General features: G+C 52.6%; 3 protein-coding genes across 14 annotated transcripts in view; 2 read left to right on the top strand and 1 right to left on the bottom strand.

Moving 5' to 3' along the window:
* The first annotated feature begins 45 nt into the window (after window positions 1–45).
* Trmt1 (tRNA methyltransferase 1) lies at window positions 46–10,046 on the top strand. 4 transcript variants are annotated; one of them, XM_031340574.1, is made up of 17 exons: window positions 46–153; window positions 435–711; window positions 1,272–1,327; window positions 1,552–1,688; window positions 1,972–2,159; window positions 5,734–5,849; window positions 5,932–6,044; window positions 7,003–7,151; window positions 7,309–7,395; window positions 7,469–7,538; window positions 7,625–7,759; window positions 7,846–7,931; window positions 8,388–8,496; window positions 8,597–8,673; window positions 9,376–9,495; window positions 9,577–9,706; window positions 9,842–10,046. In XM_031340574.1, exons 1-17 carry the CDS (start codon window positions 120–122, stop codon window positions 10,001–10,003), a joined length of 2,046 nt encoding a protein of 681 aa, XP_031196434.1. In that variant the 5' UTR covers window positions 46–119; the 3' UTR covers window positions 10,004–10,046. The 4 variants fall into 4 exon arrangements, with proteins under 4 accessions (XP_031196434.1, XP_031196433.1, XP_031196435.1 ...); XM_031340573.1 differs by having other exon boundaries at window positions 55–180; XM_031340576.1 differs by having other exon boundaries at window positions 58–180; window positions 511–711.
* A 102-nt stretch (window positions 10,047–10,148) lies between these two features.
* Lyl1 (LYL1 basic helix-loop-helix family member) lies at window positions 10,149–14,698 on the top strand. 2 transcript variants are annotated; one of them, XM_031340589.1, is made up of 4 exons: window positions 10,149–11,979; window positions 12,588–12,946; window positions 13,037–13,128; window positions 13,852–14,698. In XM_031340589.1, exons 2-4 carry the CDS (start codon window positions 12,612–12,614, stop codon window positions 14,262–14,264), a joined length of 840 nt encoding a protein of 279 aa, XP_031196449.1. In that variant the 5' UTR covers window positions 10,149–11,979; window positions 12,588–12,611; the 3' UTR covers window positions 14,265–14,698. The 2 variants fall into 2 exon arrangements, with proteins under 2 accessions (XP_031196449.1, XP_031196448.1); XM_031340588.1 differs by having other exon boundaries at window positions 12,588–13,128; window positions 13,852–14,695.
* Nfix (nuclear factor I X) overlaps window positions 14,699–16,232 on the bottom strand; it is a 94,945-nt gene continuing 93,411 nt past the window's right edge. For all 8 annotated transcript variants that reach the window (XM_031340584.1, XM_031340582.1, XM_031340578.1 and 5 more), the window contains one exon: window positions 14,699–16,232. This exon is cut by the window's right edge and continues 2,294 nt beyond it. The gene's annotated coding sequence lies outside the window, so the exon portion shown is untranslated.

The following is a 16,232-nucleotide window of genomic DNA, read 5'->3' on the forward strand; positions in this document are numbered from 1 at the left end:
TTCCTTTCCTCGAAGAATCTTGATCCTGGTCGCTCATTGTAGGTAGTGTCTCTAATTGGTCAGTTGTTGTCATGTGATCGGCTCGCCCTCTTTGCCAACATGGCCGCTCCCAGGCCCTAATGCGAGAAGCGTGCCCGCGACTCGTTGGATCCTGTGAGCCGAAGGGAGAAGCTTATCTGGGTGGGTGTGGGTGTGGGTGTGGTGGGAAATCTGAGCCGAGGGGAGAAGTTTGTCCGTGTGGGTGTGGGTGTGTGTGGTGGGAAATCTGCGCCGCGGGCCTTAGGCTCCGTTGGGTCCAGTGCCCTCGGGAACGCAAGATGTTATCGAGGCCACTGGATTTTAGTTTCTACTCCATAGGATATACAGGCCACCCGCGCCCCAGAATGCAGCTCTCTGACCTCCCCATGCCCTTCCCCTTCTCTCGAAAACGGCAGGCGAGTTGAGGCTCCCGCGGATGTCCCTCGCGAGGACGATCCTGGGGTTAAGCCGCCCTCTCCGTCCGACCCGCAGCTTCTGTAGAGCTCAGTTCATGGAACGGAAGGCCCAGGAGCCTCCCTCTCCACCAGCGATGGAGAACGGCACAGGGTCCTGCGAAGAGCGCCCACCCGCGACCCCGGTGGCGACTGTCACTGAGGGCGCCGCCAAAATCGTCTTTCCCAGTGCCAACGAGGTTTTCTACAACCCGGTGCAGGAGTTCAACCGGGACCTGACGTGAGCAAGGGTCGCGGGTCAGCTTGGCTACAGGGAGTAGGTCAGTTAGGTGTTACGAGATTATCAGTCCGGGAGTAGGCACTCAAAGGAAGAGAAAAGTTGGTAGGGAGGAGTCAGAGTTAATCGAAGGGCAGTATCTTGAAAGATGAAGGCATGCACCGGACTTTTATAGTAAGAACTATGCATTCCTTTTATGGCCCTCCGGCGTTCAAGGCGTGTGACTCCCCTTTTCAATTTGGTCGTGGACTTTGACTTCCCTGAGTTTAGTTCCTGTAGTTGTACTCACAGACTTGTTACTTTTCTGCAAGTAAAATTTCACTTCAGTTTACATACATTGAATTGAGGGACTGAGGCGGGGGTACTTTGCAAAGGTCACCTTCAGGTTTTCTGGGTTTAACTAAAGATAGAGCAGTTTGAATTTTAGCCTTTGAGCTGAGATTTCTCAGTTAGAATTTGGGGCAGTAGGGGAGGGGCTTTATGGATTAGGGAGAGACAACAAGACCTGGGCCACAGCTAAGGAGTTTACAATCTGACCATGCCCCTATGATCCCTTCCTCCAGGTGTGCTGTGATCACAGAGTTTGCTCGAATTCATCTTGGGGCCAAGGGAATCCAGAGTGAGTGGAGGTTCAGTCCTGGGGGAAGGGGGAAGAGTGTCACTCATGAAGTTCACTTCCCACTTTACCCACACCTCATTTAGGCTCCCTTTCTGCCTTTCTCCTGGGGGTTCGGGGAAAGACTTTCTTGCATGAATCACCAGGATTTTGACCATTTGAAAGTTACGGTGAAATTTCTTAAAAGGAGCATTGATAGTCTTTGGTTTTTGCCTGAGCGACTGCAGTCAAGGTCCCAGGAGAGAAGGACTTGGAGAAAAAAGCTGTGGACTCGTCTGATCAAGAAGAGGAAACAGCTGGAAAGAATGAAAACCTGGCCTCAGGGGACCAGCCTCGGACAGCTGCAGTCAGTGAGATCTGTGAGGTAGGGGCCTCAGAAAGAGGTAGCCACTTAGGAGTCTGGGAGAGAGGAAGGAGCCGAGGGGCTCTAGAAGGTGGTTGTGGGAGATCCATGAAAGCCTAGAAAAAGGTAGAGGAGACCTGGACATCAGTCAGCAGGATGGCTCCCTGGTAAAACACATGCCATAAAACCCTTAAGACATGAGATTGATCCCCAGAATTCCATGGTGGAAGGAGAGAACTGACTCAATTGTAAATGAACATTAAAACAGAAATAAGACATGCCTTTCTCTGCTTACTTCTGACAGGAAGGTCTACGAGTGCTGGAAGGCCTGGCAGCTTCTGGTCTGCGCTCCATCCGTTTTGCCCTAGAGGTTCCTGGCCTCCAGTCTGTGGTTGCCAATGATGCCTCTGCCCGGGCCGTAGAGCTTATGCACAGAAATGTGGAGCTCAATGGTGTGGCACATCTTGTTCATCCCAACCAGGCAGATGCCCGGTGGGTTGATTAGCCATTGTCATTGGTGGGGTGGTACTGGAGATAGAACCTGTGCCTTCATGCATGCTATGCAATGGCTGAACAACATCTCCAACTCCAATAGGTCCTAGGCGGGCCTGGCTGGGGCCTTCAACTTTACACCCTGGAATGAGGCTTCCTGGGGGACTAATCCTAGCCCTGTTAGGCCTCCGAGTATGACCTTAGATTAGCCTCTTTGAACTCTTAATTGCCTTGTTTGTGAAAGAATGGTAATTTTATAGGAGTTATGCAAGTCTGTTTTTCTGATTTTTATTTTATTTATCTGTGCTGGAGAAACTATCAGTAAGTCCCCAGGCTTTTGTTGAAAGTACTTTCATCTACCAAGCCATGAGAGCATCATGTAGCAGAGGGTAGTCTAGAACTTTGTGACTGAAGATGACTCTGAACTTTTTAACATTTAAAAATAGATGTACTTCATTTTATGTGTGTGTGTTTAGCTTGCACGTGTGTGCCTGGTGCCCTCCAGGCCAGAAGAAGGTGTCAGATACCCTGAAAAGGGAATTACAGTTAGTTGTGAGCCATGTGGGTGCTATAAAATGAATTCAGGCCCTCTGCAAGAACAATACATGCTCTTAACTGGTAAGATAGCTCTCTGGCCTTTTTTATGTTTTTAAATTACATCAAGCACACACTTGTGTGAGCATGCATGCGTGTGTGAGTGTGCGCGCGCGCGCGTGTGTGTGTGTGTGTGTGTGTGTGTGTTTTCAGAGGACGATTTGTAAGGAATCACTTCTATCCTTCCACATGTGGGTCCAGGGATCAACTACGTTGTCCTGGCTGGCCTGAGACTCTGAGATCTGCCTCCCAAGTGTGAGGGTTATTACCATACTGGACTCCGACTATGAATTTCTGGTACTTGAGTCTTTATCTGAATGTAGAATTATAGGCATGTGCTACCATGCCTGGTTTATTCAGTAAAGGGGATCAGATGGACCCTAGAGATAGGTAAGTACTCTGCCAACTGAACTACATCCCCAGCACACACACAGCCACCTTTGGGTAAGATGTAATCTCATGCAGTTCATGCTGGCCTGGTCTCGCCTTAACGGTCTGGTTGTGACCTTGAACTGTTGATGCCCAATGTCCACCTTTGTGCTAGGACTTCAGGCTCGATTACAGGATTCCTGGTTTTTGTTTTTCTGGTTTCCTGAGACAGGGTTACTCTGTCTGTTCTCCTGGAACTAGACTGTAGAAGATAGGCTGGCCTTGAATTCACATAGAAGAACCACCTGCCTCTAGTGCTAAAATTAAAGGTGTGTGCCACCACTGCCTGGAGGTTATTTTTGTTCTTTTTTGTTTATTTTTGGTTTTGGTTTTTTTGTTTGTTTGTTTTGTTTTTTTGAGACAGGGTCTCACTGTGGCCCTGGAAGTCAGAGATCCAATTGCCTCTGCCTCCCCAAATACACCAGAAGAGAGCATCAGATCCCATTACAGGTGGTTGTAAGCCACCATGTGGTTGCTGGGTACTGAACTCAGGACCTTTGGAAGAGCAGTCAGTGCTCTTAACCACTGAGCCTTCTCTCCAGCCCAGCCCCTTTGTTTTCTAAGATGTTAACCTTATAGTTTACATTGCTTATTCTCCTGCCTCAGGCCATCTCTCTAGGAAGCATAGTTTACACTGCTCACCCCTCCTGCCACTTCAGGCTGTCTCTCTTAAGACTTGCTCCCACTTGTTGTTGCCCCACCTACTTTGACAAGTGCCTGCCCTTTGTCTTGCTGTTAAATTTCTTTCTTTCTTTTTTTTTTTTTGAGACAGGGTTTCTTTGAATAACCCTGGCTATCCTGGAACTCACTCTGTAGACCAGGCTGGCCTAGAACTGATGAGGGATTTGCCTGCCTCTGCCTCTCAAGTGCTGAGATTAAAGATGTGCACTAGCACACCTTGATTTTTTTAAAACTTGTTTGTTATTGTTCACAGCCACCTAAGCTGTGTGCTATGAACCAAACTTGCGTGCTCTTCTGAACCAACTCCCCATCTCTGCCCACCCCACCATCTCCCCCCCCCCCTCCATTTTAAGCCAGGTCTTACTGTGTAGCAGAGGAAGTCTGTATGCAGGACAGTCCCTCACCTCAGCTTTATAGCTGCAAGGAGCGCGGCTATGCTATAGCTTAGAGGTAGAGCACTCACCCAGCACGTTAGCCTGTTCTCGGGCAGGTAACTGACTAGTGCTGTAGACTGCCTTAATAGTGCAGGTGTGCAGCACTCCACTGGGCTGGAAATGACTTGACTTGAGAACGTCCTTGAGTGCACTCACATAACAGTAGGACTGCAAAGATAACTCAGGGATTAAAAGTACTGCCTGCTCTCCAGAGGACCTGGGTCTTGTTTCCAGTACCATCAAGGCTTGTAACTCCCTCTTCTGTCCTCCGAGGGTACATGATGCTCTCCAAGGTACGCACTTGGTACACAGACATACATGCAGACAAAACACCTGCACACATAAATAACTTTTTTTAAAAGGTCAGCAGATGAGAGAAGCTAGTAGTTGGTTGATCTGGCTGGCTCAGTGCTTTTCCATCTCCCTGGAGTATACAGATGCGTGTCACTGACCTTGGTTCTAGTCACTAGAGTTTTTGTTGCTATTTATTTGCTTTAGGTATGTATGATCTGTTTCCCAGGCTGGCCTTGAACTTGTAATTTTCCTGCCTTAGCCTCATAGTTAGCTAGGTCTGCACTACCAGGCTTGGTGTAGACCCGATTTTGGTTTAAATTTACTTGGGGTATGTGTGGTGGGTGGCATTGTGGATCATGTGTGTATTACTGCAGGCAAGTAGTGGTCAGAGGAGCAACTTATGGGAGTTCTTTCTCTCCCACCATGTGGGATCTGGAGGTTAAATTGGTTTGTCCAATCTAGTGATTGGTGTCTTTATTCACTGAGCCTGTTTGAAATTTTTTTTTGAGACAGGGTTTCTCTGTGTAGCCCTGGCTGTCCTGGAACTCACTCTGTAGACCAGGCTGGCCTCGAACTCAGAAATCCTCCTGCCTCTGTCTCCCAAGTGCTGGGATTAAAGGAGTGCGCCACCACTGCCTGGCCTATTTGAATTTTTTTATTATGTAGCGTGGAGGGGGTGGAAGGGTAGAGTACCCATGCACTGTTAGTACTGGCACCTGAAGATGTCCAAGGTAGTCATCTCAGCATGGGTGCTGAATGAATACTTGTGTCTTTTGTGAGAGTAACATTCTCTCTTAAGCACTGAGCCCTTACAGCTTGGTTTCTATATGGCTACGAGGGTTGAGGGAGTGTTCCTATCCTTTGGGCTGTTATTTGTTAGGGTTATAGGTCGGCTACTGAGTCCTGTGTAAATCAAAAAATCAGTTAACAAGTGGCCAAAGGGGCTGGGATTTAGCTCAGCATTAAAACACTCGCCTAACATGCATGAGACTCAAGGTTCGATCCATATGGCTAAACTATAAAATAAAGAAAACACCAATTGGCTAAGCTAGCCTCAAGTTCAAGGGCAAACCCACTGTGCCATAGAAGATAGGGTAGGCGTTTGGTTTAAGAGTCTGAGAACTTGGACCCCTCACATCTAGGATGCTGATGTACCAACACCAAAAGGCATCTGAGCGGTTTGATGTCATTGACCTGGACCCCTATGGCAGCCCCGCCCCCTTCCTGGATGCAGCAGTGCAGGCTGTGAGCGAAGGAGGTGAGGCTGGCATTGGGAACACCCAGGCAGGTGTGGGCGCAGGGTGTTGGGAGGGTCATCACTGTCTAGCCCCTCCCCACAGGACTTCTGTGTGTCACCTGCACGGACATGGCAGTATTGGCAGGGAACAGCGGAGAGACGTGCTACAGCAAGTATGGGGCCATGGCCCTCAAGAGCCGAGCCTGCCATGAAATGGTGAGACTCCCCCCAAGTCAGCCTGGGGGTTGGGGAATAGGCTGTGAGCATTCCTACACTGACCCTTTGAGCACACCTTCCTGTATGGTGACCTGTTCAGTGCCCTCAGATGGCCAGAACTGGCCCATTCCAAGCTGTGATATGACTGGCAAACTGATCTTTGACATCCTTGTTCAGTAATTTTTTTTTTTGTAGCATTCTAAATGTAACTTAATTTTAAAAAGTATTTTTGCTAGGTATGGTAGTGCATGCCAGCACTTGGGAGGCAGACGCAGGTGGATCTCTTGTGAGACCAGTCTGGTCTAAGTAGAGTTGTTGAGAGTTTGAGACAGGCTTTCTTGTAGCCTAGGCTGCCCTCAAACTTTGTATGTAGTTCAAGTTCAACTTAAATTCCTGACCTTCCCACCTCTACCTCCCAGTGTTGGGACCAAAAAAAAAAAATCGTAAAGGACTGCTTTTCCAGGTCTGAGCTCTAACCCTGACTTAGCCTTTGGCTCTGACAGTACCTTTCTGGGCCTTAGTTTTACATCTCTCATGGCACCTACTCTATGCTTGGGAAGGTTACCATGGGAAGGTAAGGTAGGAGGGGAGGGCCAAAGAAAGGTAGATCCTGTCCTTGTTCCTTAATGTCCCTTGACATCTTTGAAGCCTGGGCAGTGCTTTTTCATGTCAGAGGCACACTCAGCTTGTGGGACAGGATCAAAACCTGTGCAGGCTGTGGTCATTTAATGCCTGCTACCAGCCACAGGAATGACTGACATGACTCTGCAGATGGAGAAACTGGGGGGCAGAAAATTCTGACTTCAGAGTGAGTTCCAGGACAGCCAGGGCTATACAGAGAAATCCTGTTCCAGAGGGGGGTTTGGGGGGAGGGAATCATGGCTTGGGGCAGGTTCTAAGCTCAAGATGCATTTCCAAATTTGTTCTTCCTGGCATTAATGCCTATCCCTGTCACCAGGCCCTGAGGATCGTGCTGCACAGCCTGGACCTGCACGCCAACTGCTACCAGCGCTATATTGTGCCTCTGCTCAGTATCAGTGCCGACTTCTATGTCCGGGTGTTTGTACGGGTTTTCACGGGCCAGGCCAAGGTTAAGTCTTCAGCCAGGTCAGTCTCCAGGAAGGGAGCCTGATGGATTGAGGGAGGGATAAGAGATTTGTCCTCGGAGACCGTGGTGTCTGAAAAGGGACTGAGTCAGTCCGAGGGAAGAGCTGAGTTGTAGTGACCGTATCAGGGACTCATGGCCTCTCCTGGGCTTCTTCAGCAAGCAGGCCCTGGTGTTCCAGTGTGTGGGTTGTGGAGCCTTCTACCTGCAGCGCCTTGGCAAAGCATCGGCGGACTCTGGTGGCAGGTGAACAAGGGTATTCTGGGTTGGAATGGCGGATGTCCTAGGTTCCCATCCCTCTAACTGTCTCTCCTTGCAGGATCAAGTTCTCTGCAGCCTGTGGTCCTCCAGTGGCCCCCGAGTGTGAGCACTGTGGACAGAGATACCAGGTGGGCCCAGGTCAGGGGCAGTGGGCCAGGGTCCTGGGACTCAAACATTCATGACCCTTGCTCATCTCTATCCCTGGTGTCCACAGCTTGGGGGCCCCATGTGGGCAGAGCCCATCCATGACCTGGACTTCGTGGGCCAAGTTCTTGAGGCAGTAACCACTAATCCTGGCCGCTTCCACACTTCCATGAGGATCCAAGGTGTCCTCAGTGTTGTTACTGAGGTATGACCTGAACCTACACAAGGCGGGGGACCCTCCGTGCCCACCTTTGTGCCAGCACTCCATGCTACTCCATCCTTACCCCTCAGGAACTTCCTGATGTCCCTCTCTACTACACACTGGACCAACTGAGCAGCACTATCCACTGCAACACACCCCGCCTCCTGCAGCTTCGGTGAGGGCCCTGGGGGCAGCTCGGACCATCAGAGTGGTGTGTGCTTAGGGCCGAGCTGAGAGGTCATGATCCCTCTAGCAGGTGCTTTGTTGTTTAATTTTTTATGTACACATGTACAAGTTTTTGCCTACACATGTATAAGTAAGTACACCATCAGCATGCAGTGCCTGAATAGGCCAGAAGGTGTCAGATTCCCCAGAACTGAAATTAACAGAAGATTGTAAGCTGCGGTGTGGATGCTGAGTTTCAAAACTCAGAGTTCTCTGCAAGAGCAGCGAGTGGTCTTAACCACTGAGTTATCTCTCCAACCCCCGGCAGGTAGCTTTGACGTTGCAGTATGTGATGTGGGTTGCTGTGAACAAAACAGCTATGTCATTCCACAGACCTGGCTTGTGCCCACCTGGGTCAGCCTGTGCTTTGGGGTCTAGCCTGCTCTTTGTCGTCCTGTGTACCCAGGTCAGCTCTCCTTCATGCTGGTTTCCGAGTCTCTCTCTCCCATGCCTGTAAGAATGCAGTGAAGACAGATGCTCCCCCTGTAGCTCTCTGGGACATCATGCGTTGCTGGGTAAGAACAGGTGACCCCTTGGTTCAAGGCAGGAGGGCAAGGAAGGGGTGGTGCCATGGGTGCTCCTCAGTCTTAACATTTCCTTGATCTCTGTCCCCAGGAGAAGGAGTGTCCAGTGAAACGGGAGCGGCTATCTGAAAGCAGTCCAGCGTTCCGAATTCTTACTGTGGAGCCCAGGTATGGACAGATATGCAGGAGGTTGGGGGGAACAGGCTACCCCTCAGGTGTAGCAGGCACATGTGCACAGAGGACAGACACGGTTTGAGGGAAATCCAGAACCTCTTTTCCACCTTGTCTTCACCCTGTGCCCTTTCTTACTCTTGCACCATCTGTTCTTTAGCCATACATACAGTGAGTATCTCAGTTTACAGAGCACAAAACCCTCTGTGGCTGGCTCTTTCCTCAGTAGCAGCCTGAGCTCAGCACACAGTCTGTCCCACCTTGGGCCCTTTGCTTGGGCCCTTCTCTCTCACCTTGGAGAAGCCTTCTGGACTGGACCACTCTGTCAAGCGTTGCATCCCAACTTAATATCTTTTATTTATAAACACAATTTTATTATGTTTATTTCTTTATAGTGCTGGGGGTAGAACCTAAAGCCTTACGCATTGCTGGGCAAGCTCTCTACCTGAGCCACACCCCTAGCCCTAGTTATTTCTGATTTGTCTTCTTGCTTGACTGTCTCTGATGCTGCAAAATCCGGTCCACTGGAGCAGATTCAGGCCACTGTGTCAGAAACTCACTAGGAAATTCAGGTGGTTACTGAATAAATGGAAGAACTCTGAGCCTGGCAGACCTGTTTGCCTCAGGGTGGGCAGGTTCTGGGGCTGTCTGTGTTCACCCTGCATGGCCGCTGCCTCCAGCCTCCACCCATTTGTCCAGGCTGAAGGCCAACTTCAACATCCGGGAAGACGCCAACCCCAGCTCCCGCCAGCGAGGACTTAAGCGCTTCCAGGCCAATCCAGAAGCCAACTGGGGTCCCCGGCCCCGTGCCCGGCCCGGGTGAGTGGTAACGTTATAGAAGTGAGGTTTTCCAGGGCTGGGCAAAGACAAAGTGGGGTACCAGCACCCCTCTCTGCACAGGGGCAAGGCAGCAAGTGAAGATCTAGCAGAGAGGCGGAGGCTGCTACAGAATAAGCGGAAGGAGCCAGCTGAGGACCCAGCCCAGCGGGCAGCTCGCCTCAAGACATTTCCTTGCAAACGATTCAAAGAGGTGATTCTTTCCTTCCACCCTCCCTGCAGCAGGACCAAGGACAGGCCTCTGGCACAGCTGGGGACAGGGTCTAAGGAAAGAAACCCAGCCCTGTGCTCACAGCCTGGAGCTTCACACCCTCTGTTCTCCCACCAGGGTACCTGTCAACTAGGGGACCAGTGCTGTTATTCACACTGCCCTGCAGCTCCCGTGGCCTCTGGTGATATCCCCGTTACAGACTGTCCGGGGACTACCACCAAGATCTCCCCTGGACCAAAGGCTGCTGATGGGGGTGTTCCTGGGCCAGGTGTAGACTGAGACAATAAAGAGATGTAACCTGTTAGTTGTCATTTTGAGTTGGGAAGCTGTCTGCCTGTCTGAAGAGTGGCTGTTCCTGCCTTACTGCAACTTTATGTCTGTCTAACATGGAAACTGATCTGACAGCTCAGGAGAGCAGTTCGTCAGGTGGCCACAGGGCGGCAGCTGCAAACAGGCTACATCCCCTCTTCCAACTATCCAGGCATTTCCCCTATGTCCCCAGAACCCGCAAGTCCCCCTGCAGTCTCAATCCTATTGCCTGGTTTCTTGGGCTCAGCTGTCTGCAGTTGGTGTGGTAGCGGAAGCCAAACCGGAACCAGGCACTCTGTGCATCCGCTCCAGACCAGGTGCTTCCTGCCCTGCTTGCTCCTCAATAGGAGTATGTATGCTTGCTGAGAGCACAGGCGGGCGGCTGCTGAGCCACCCGCTGAAGAGATGGCCGGTCCCCTCCCCCACAGTAGAGGATTAATAATGTTAAGGGGAGAGTCTTGGGGCAGAATCTCTCCCAGCACATGCACCCTTCACCACCAGCCACAAAGTGCAGCCCACTGAAGCAAGCTCTGCCAGAGGAGTCACTAGGGTGGGTAACTGGGTCTTTGGCTTCAGTACTCTGCTGAGTCTGCATGGCCACTGAGCCCCTCTCTGGGTGTGCCCACAATTAACCAGATACAGGGGATAAGCCTCCCGTAGTGCCTGGGGTTCAGCTCATCTTGTATGGGGAGGGCATCTTGTAATGCCCCCCCCCATCTGGAGGGGAGGCAGAGTCTTCATAGCCCTGACTACTGAAACTCACTATGTAGACCAGGCTAGCCTTGAACTGAAGAGATCCACCTGCCTCAACTGCTGGCATCAAAGGCATGTGCCAACATGCCTGGCCCTTTTGGGAGCTTACAGCTGGGGTCCCAGGATTTTTGTAACATTTTCTTTTGACTTTTTCCTGCATGCATGTATATATGTGCACCATGTGCTTGTCTGGTGCCCTTAGAACTGGGGCTAGTTGTGGTTGTGAGCCACATGTGGACACTGGTAACAAAATGTGCACCCTTTGTAAGAGCAGTAAGTGCTCTTTGCTACAGAGCCATCTCTCTAGTCCCTAGGTTTCCAGAATTCAGAAGATCAGAATACCTTCGAGGGAAGGCCATCACCTAGTTGTGTGGCTTAATGGCATCTTGGCAACTTTGGAGGAGCTCCTGGGAAACTCAGAGAGCCTTGGCACTCATTTCACCCTCCTGGGCTTGGAAACACGTTCCAAGTGCCACACAGGTTTAAGACACCTGCATCACGGTGTCAGGACACAGCAAGGCCACATTACCAGAACTGTCTCCTTCCGGAGGGAGCCCTATTCCTGGGTGTGTGTGTATGGGGGGGGGGGGCGTGTTGCAGTCCACAAGGGGATCTGTAAAAAAAGAGGAACTAGGCTGAGGCCCATGGGTCATGGGGCCTCAGAGAGACCGGAAAGGGGCCCCTTCCACCCCATCATCATAGGGGGTAGGGTTCAAAGCCAGACCAACCTCAGAGGACACTAGAGGTAGCCTTGTCTCCTTTCCCTTTTGCCCGAGTTTGGCGTTGGACTCCTGAGGGTTGGGGTGTCTTCCAGTGCCTGGGGGAGCAGCAAGCCCGAAGGGTGACTGGCCGGGGTGGGCCAGGAGGTGCGCGCTCCGAGATCCCTGCCCGCTGGTTTCCTCCCGGGTCAGCACCGCTTCTTATCAGCCGCAGCCAGGCAGCCAGACCCTTATCTGCACAGGCCCAGCATCCTCTGGCCTCTGCGCCAGGGGGTAAGAGGGAGGAAGCTGGGCTGTCGGGGGCGGGGAAAGGGCGGGTCGGTCCAGGAGCAACTCACTTTCTCTTGGAGGTACCCACCACGACGCCTCCGAGGCTACTCAGGCCGAATTGGACCAGTGGAAACTGCTTCCTGACCTGGACTGACACACCTGACCACACAGCCAGGTCCCCCAAGCTGTGAAAACTGCTACAGGGTAAGAAAGCCGCTTTGAACATTAAGGAGTGTCTGTGGCTGTATTCCGCATTTGTTAGTTCATTTATTCATTCATTAGCTGGGATCCACTAAGTGAGGGGACAGAGGAGCTTCTCCAGTTGGGGAAAACAGGGCAGTGATGTGGGGAGTCATACACTGGTAGGATACCCCAGGCCCTAGAGCCCAGCAAACGTGGTAAGTAGGGTACTGATGGGGTTGGGGCCCCTGGAACAGCCACAGAGAGGTGGCATAGGGTGAATCTTGGAGACTCAGGGGGTCTTAGAGTTCGTCGGAGGATCCCTATCTTAATCCCAGCTGCAGGTAGGAGAGATTCTGAAAGATAGGAACTGGCTCAGAGACTGGGAAAGATGCCCAGTACAAATAACTCATAGGGTCAACGCTGCCTAGCATCTGGTAGACATCCCCTCTTGTGGAGTAGGCCCTCCTTTCAGGTCCTAGCAGTTTCTAGGTCCACTTTTCTACCTCTGATGATTGAACCCCCGATCCCTTTCTCACCTCAGGGTGCTCTTATATTGAAAAGCTCAGGTTAAACAGGTGGGAGAAAGATGGTCTTTGGCCTTCCTTCCCCATAACTCCTCCCTTCCACAGGTTACCGTTCAATCCTTGTGGTCCATGTGCCGACCCCAGGCCAGAGCAGAGGTGGGTTCCGCCATGACTGAGAAAACTGAGATGGTGTGTGCCTCCAGCTCATCAGCACCTGCTACTCCCACTAAGCTGGCCTCACCTGGGCCCCTTTCTGCAGAGGAGGTAGACCACCGAAACATGTGCACCCCCTGGCTGCCCCCTGGCATGCCAGTGATAAACCTGGGGCACACCAGGCCCACAGGGGCAGCCATGCCCACCACAGAGCTCAGTGCCTTTCGGCCCTCCTTGCTGCAGCTAGCTGCCTTGGAAACAGCTCCACCTACTCTGGCTGTGCATTACCACCCCCACCCCTTCCTCAACAGGTCAGTGGGTACCTGGGACTATGGGCAGTCCTTAGGTTTGGGGGCCAGGGTCTTTGCCTACAAAGTGTTCATGACCCACAACCCTTACAGTGTCTACATTGGGCCAGCGGGACCCTTTAGCATCTTCCCTAACAGCCGACTGAAGCGCAGACCAAGCCATAGTGAGCTGGACTTGGCTGACGGTGAGTATGTGTGTGTCTCTGTGTATATTTGTGGGGTGCCTGCAGCTCATGTCTGATTGCCCTGAACTCTGCCACAGGGAGAGGTATTTTGGGAGGTGCAAACCGCCCAACACAGGACAATCCACACAAGTGATAGTTTAATGGAAGACCACAGTACTGAGCCTAGCTTGGGGGCTTTCCTCTGTAATCCAGACTGATGCAGGAGAAGCAGTTCAGGGGCCAACCTGGGCTATGGGAGTCCCCAACCAAGCCAAGCATGTATAGCAGAGACATGGCCACGGTAGGATATGGCAGCCACAAGATGACACTCCCCAACCCCTGAAAACACAGTCATGAGAGACAGCCTTGGATTAGGATCACACAGAGCTATGAGACCACAGTCAACCTCAGAACCCCAGCCACACATACAACAGCCACAACCACATCGCATGATCCCACACAACCACAGCCATCAGATAGGCCACCAGTCACCCACAGGCGCACAGCAGGCAAGAACAGGACCTTTGAGAACCCGGGAATACACTTGTTAGGGATGAAACCACAGCATGGGCTTCTCAAGGGATCACATCGTTGTCATCAAGGCTTAATCAGGCTCAGCAGTCCTGATGTCTACACAAACCACGGTCTGGGTTCAAAACCCCACATGGGTACTGGTGGTGTTCAATGAGGACAGCAGTGGGCTCCCTCTGTCCTCTACGCTGACGCTATCCCTTGGGTCCTCAGGGCACCAACCCCAGAAGGTGGCTCGGCGAGTGTTCACCAACAGCCGCGAGCGCTGGCGGCAGCAGCATGTTAATGGCGCCTTCGCAGAGCTCAGGAAGCTGCTGCCCACCCACCCGCCCGACCGGAAGCTGAGCAAGAACGAGGTGCTGCGCCTCGCCATGAAGTACATCGGCTTCCTGGTGCGGCTGCTGCGAGACCAAGCGGCTGTGCTGGCCTCCGGCCCCAGCGCGCCCGGGTCCCGCAAGCCACCTGCGCACCGCGGCGTGGAGGGCAGCGCAAGCTGCGGGGCTGGACACAGAGTAGAGGCTGCATGCTCGCAGCCCGTGCTTCCTGGGGACTGTGATGGCGACCCCAGTGGGTCAGTGCGACCCATCAAGATGGAGCAGACAGCCCTGAGTCCTGAGGTGCGGTGACCCAAGGCAGCGGCTCCTCACCTGCTGCTCGGTGAACTCCCTCTGTAAAAGGATCTCAGGTCGCTCAGATGAGGAAACGCCCCGTAGCTCTGGAAGGGTGGCCGGCGACGCCAAGGCTCCCACCCCCCGCCCCAGACTTTTAAGAAAAATTTCCCACAGGCTATCTGCAGTGGGTTTGCCAGTGTCCTCTTGCCAGGGCCGAGGCCAGAGAATCAACAAGGCCAGGTAGCCATGGGATCCCAGAAGTCCTGAGGGAGGTAGGAAAAGGTCTGGAAGCCTTCGCACTTCTCATCGGCGCCCCCTGCTGGAGGCGGGAAGACCCTAGCCAAGTGTGGGGAGGACCTACCCCATGAAGCCCAACTGGTTGCGCTTGATCCATGATCCTGATCCATGATCCTGTTAACCGCGACAACGAAGACTCGGGCACTCTTGCATTTGTTTTTCTTTATTTCTTTATTTCACATACACATTAGCCATTCAATGGAGAAGCCGAAGAGAGTCAGGCAAAGATGGTATAACAGAAGCGCAGTGACGGGGGTGGGGTGGGGCGGGGCGGGCGGAGAGGGGACAGACGGGCTGGCTGCCTACTTGCATTCCGCTAGGACACTGAAAACCCAGAAAACAAAACAGACAGTAAACTACCCTTGTTTCTTATGTATCTCAGTGCAGAGACGGGGGAGGGAGATTGGAGGGCAGAGAAGGGAGACCAGGCTGAAAGAGGAGCAGAGGGGAGGGACGCTAAGGGGGAAGCACACCAAATCCATTAGTACTATATATATAGAGATACTCGTATATACTGCGTTTCTTAGCCTAAGAAGAAACTTGTTTGACGGGACGGGCGGCCTTTGCGGTCCGCAATGCTGGTGCTAGTGGGGCGCACGGATCTCCCAAGAGGGGCCAAAGCGGGGGCTGGCCCCAGCTGGCTTGCGCAGGGGTGGACGCCCCGAGGGTGGGTGGGGTGGGGGAGCAGAGGTGGGGCTGGGGTGCCCCTAGGGCTCTCGATTGGGGGACAAAGTTCTCATAACTTTATTGCTCCTTTATTTTTTTCTCTCGTGGGGGGGTCCGTTCAGCACGGTCGGGGTGGGGAAACGGTGGGTCGTCTGAGCCACCCGGCCCCTCTGGGACCCAGAGCGCGGCGTCCGCTCCGCCAGCACGGGGGTGAGAACAAGGCACTAGGTCGGCCGGCCAGCGCGGGGGCGGGTGTGTAAGGCAGTCGACAGGGCTGGTTGCGGGGTAGGGGGTGTGTGTGCCGGGCTGTGTGCGTGCGTGCGTGCGGGCGCGGGCCTGGGCAAATCGACCTGTCAGCGTGGCTGGACCTGTCCTGGAGCATCGAGCCTCCCGGAGGGAGGGGGAAGAGTGGTGTTACAGGAAGGGTCGGGGAGGAAACTACCAACTTGCTGAGCGCGCTCCTGATTAATGCTGGTGAGGGTCAAGTTGGCGTCTGGCTCAAAGAAGGGCGCTCGGAGTGGGGAGGGAGGGGAAGGGGACGTTTGTTCGTTGGCATTGACCTCTGCGGGGGAGGGGGCCGGGGACCCCCGCCGCGCCCCAGTGCCCGGAGGGGGAGGGGGCGAGGAAGGGGGAAGGGGCGCCTGGGGAGACCCGCGGCCAGAGCAGCCCAGCCGCGGGGCGCACGCCGCTGTCCCGTTCCGTTAAACTCAACAAAGAAGGGATATGCGTGTTCCTAACAAGTGCAGAGTATTTAATTGATTCATAAACGTATGTATAATAGTTTGTGGGTTTTTAAAAACGTACTTTATAATGTAATAAGCACCAGGGTTTTTATGTTTAATTATCTTAAAAATAATTTTCTCTCGTCCTTTTCCTTTTGATCTTGTGTTGGTTTTTTTTTTTAAACGTCGAGGTGTTTTTAAACGTTTTCTTCAGCCCTCCCACCGAAACCGAACGACGAAACAAATTAAAACCCTAGATTATCCTCGTCAACGCAGGAAAACGGCAAAAAACCAACCA

This window comes from Mastomys coucha, unplaced genomic scaffold (assembly GCF_008632895.1).
Source record: "Mastomys coucha isolate ucsf_1 unplaced genomic scaffold, UCSF_Mcou_1 pScaffold22, whole genome shotgun sequence".
In the NCBI taxonomy this organism is placed as follows: Eukaryota; Metazoa; Chordata; class Mammalia; order Rodentia; family Muridae; genus Mastomys; species Mastomys coucha.

Coding starts and splice junctions, on each gene's coding strand:
- Trmt1 (XM_031340573.1), top strand. CDS start 120: ATGCGAGAAGCGTGCCCGCGACTCGTTGGATCCTGTGAGCCGAAGGGA. Junction 6,045..7,002: donor GCCGAGCCTGCCATGAAATG/GTGAGACTCCCC, acceptor CCCTGTCACCAG/GCCCTGAGGATCGTGCTGCA. Junction 9,496..9,576: donor CGGCCCCGTGCCCGGCCCGG/GTGAGTGGTAAC, acceptor CTCTCTGCACAG/GGGCAAGGCAGCAAGTGAAG.
- Lyl1 (XM_031340588.1), top strand. CDS start 12,612: ATGTGCCGACCCCAGGCCAGAGCAGAGGTGGGTTCCGCCATGACTGAG. Junction 13,129..13,851: donor TGAGCTGGACTTGGCTGACG/GTGAGTATGTGT, acceptor TTGGGTCCTCAG/GGCACCAACCCCAGAAGGTG.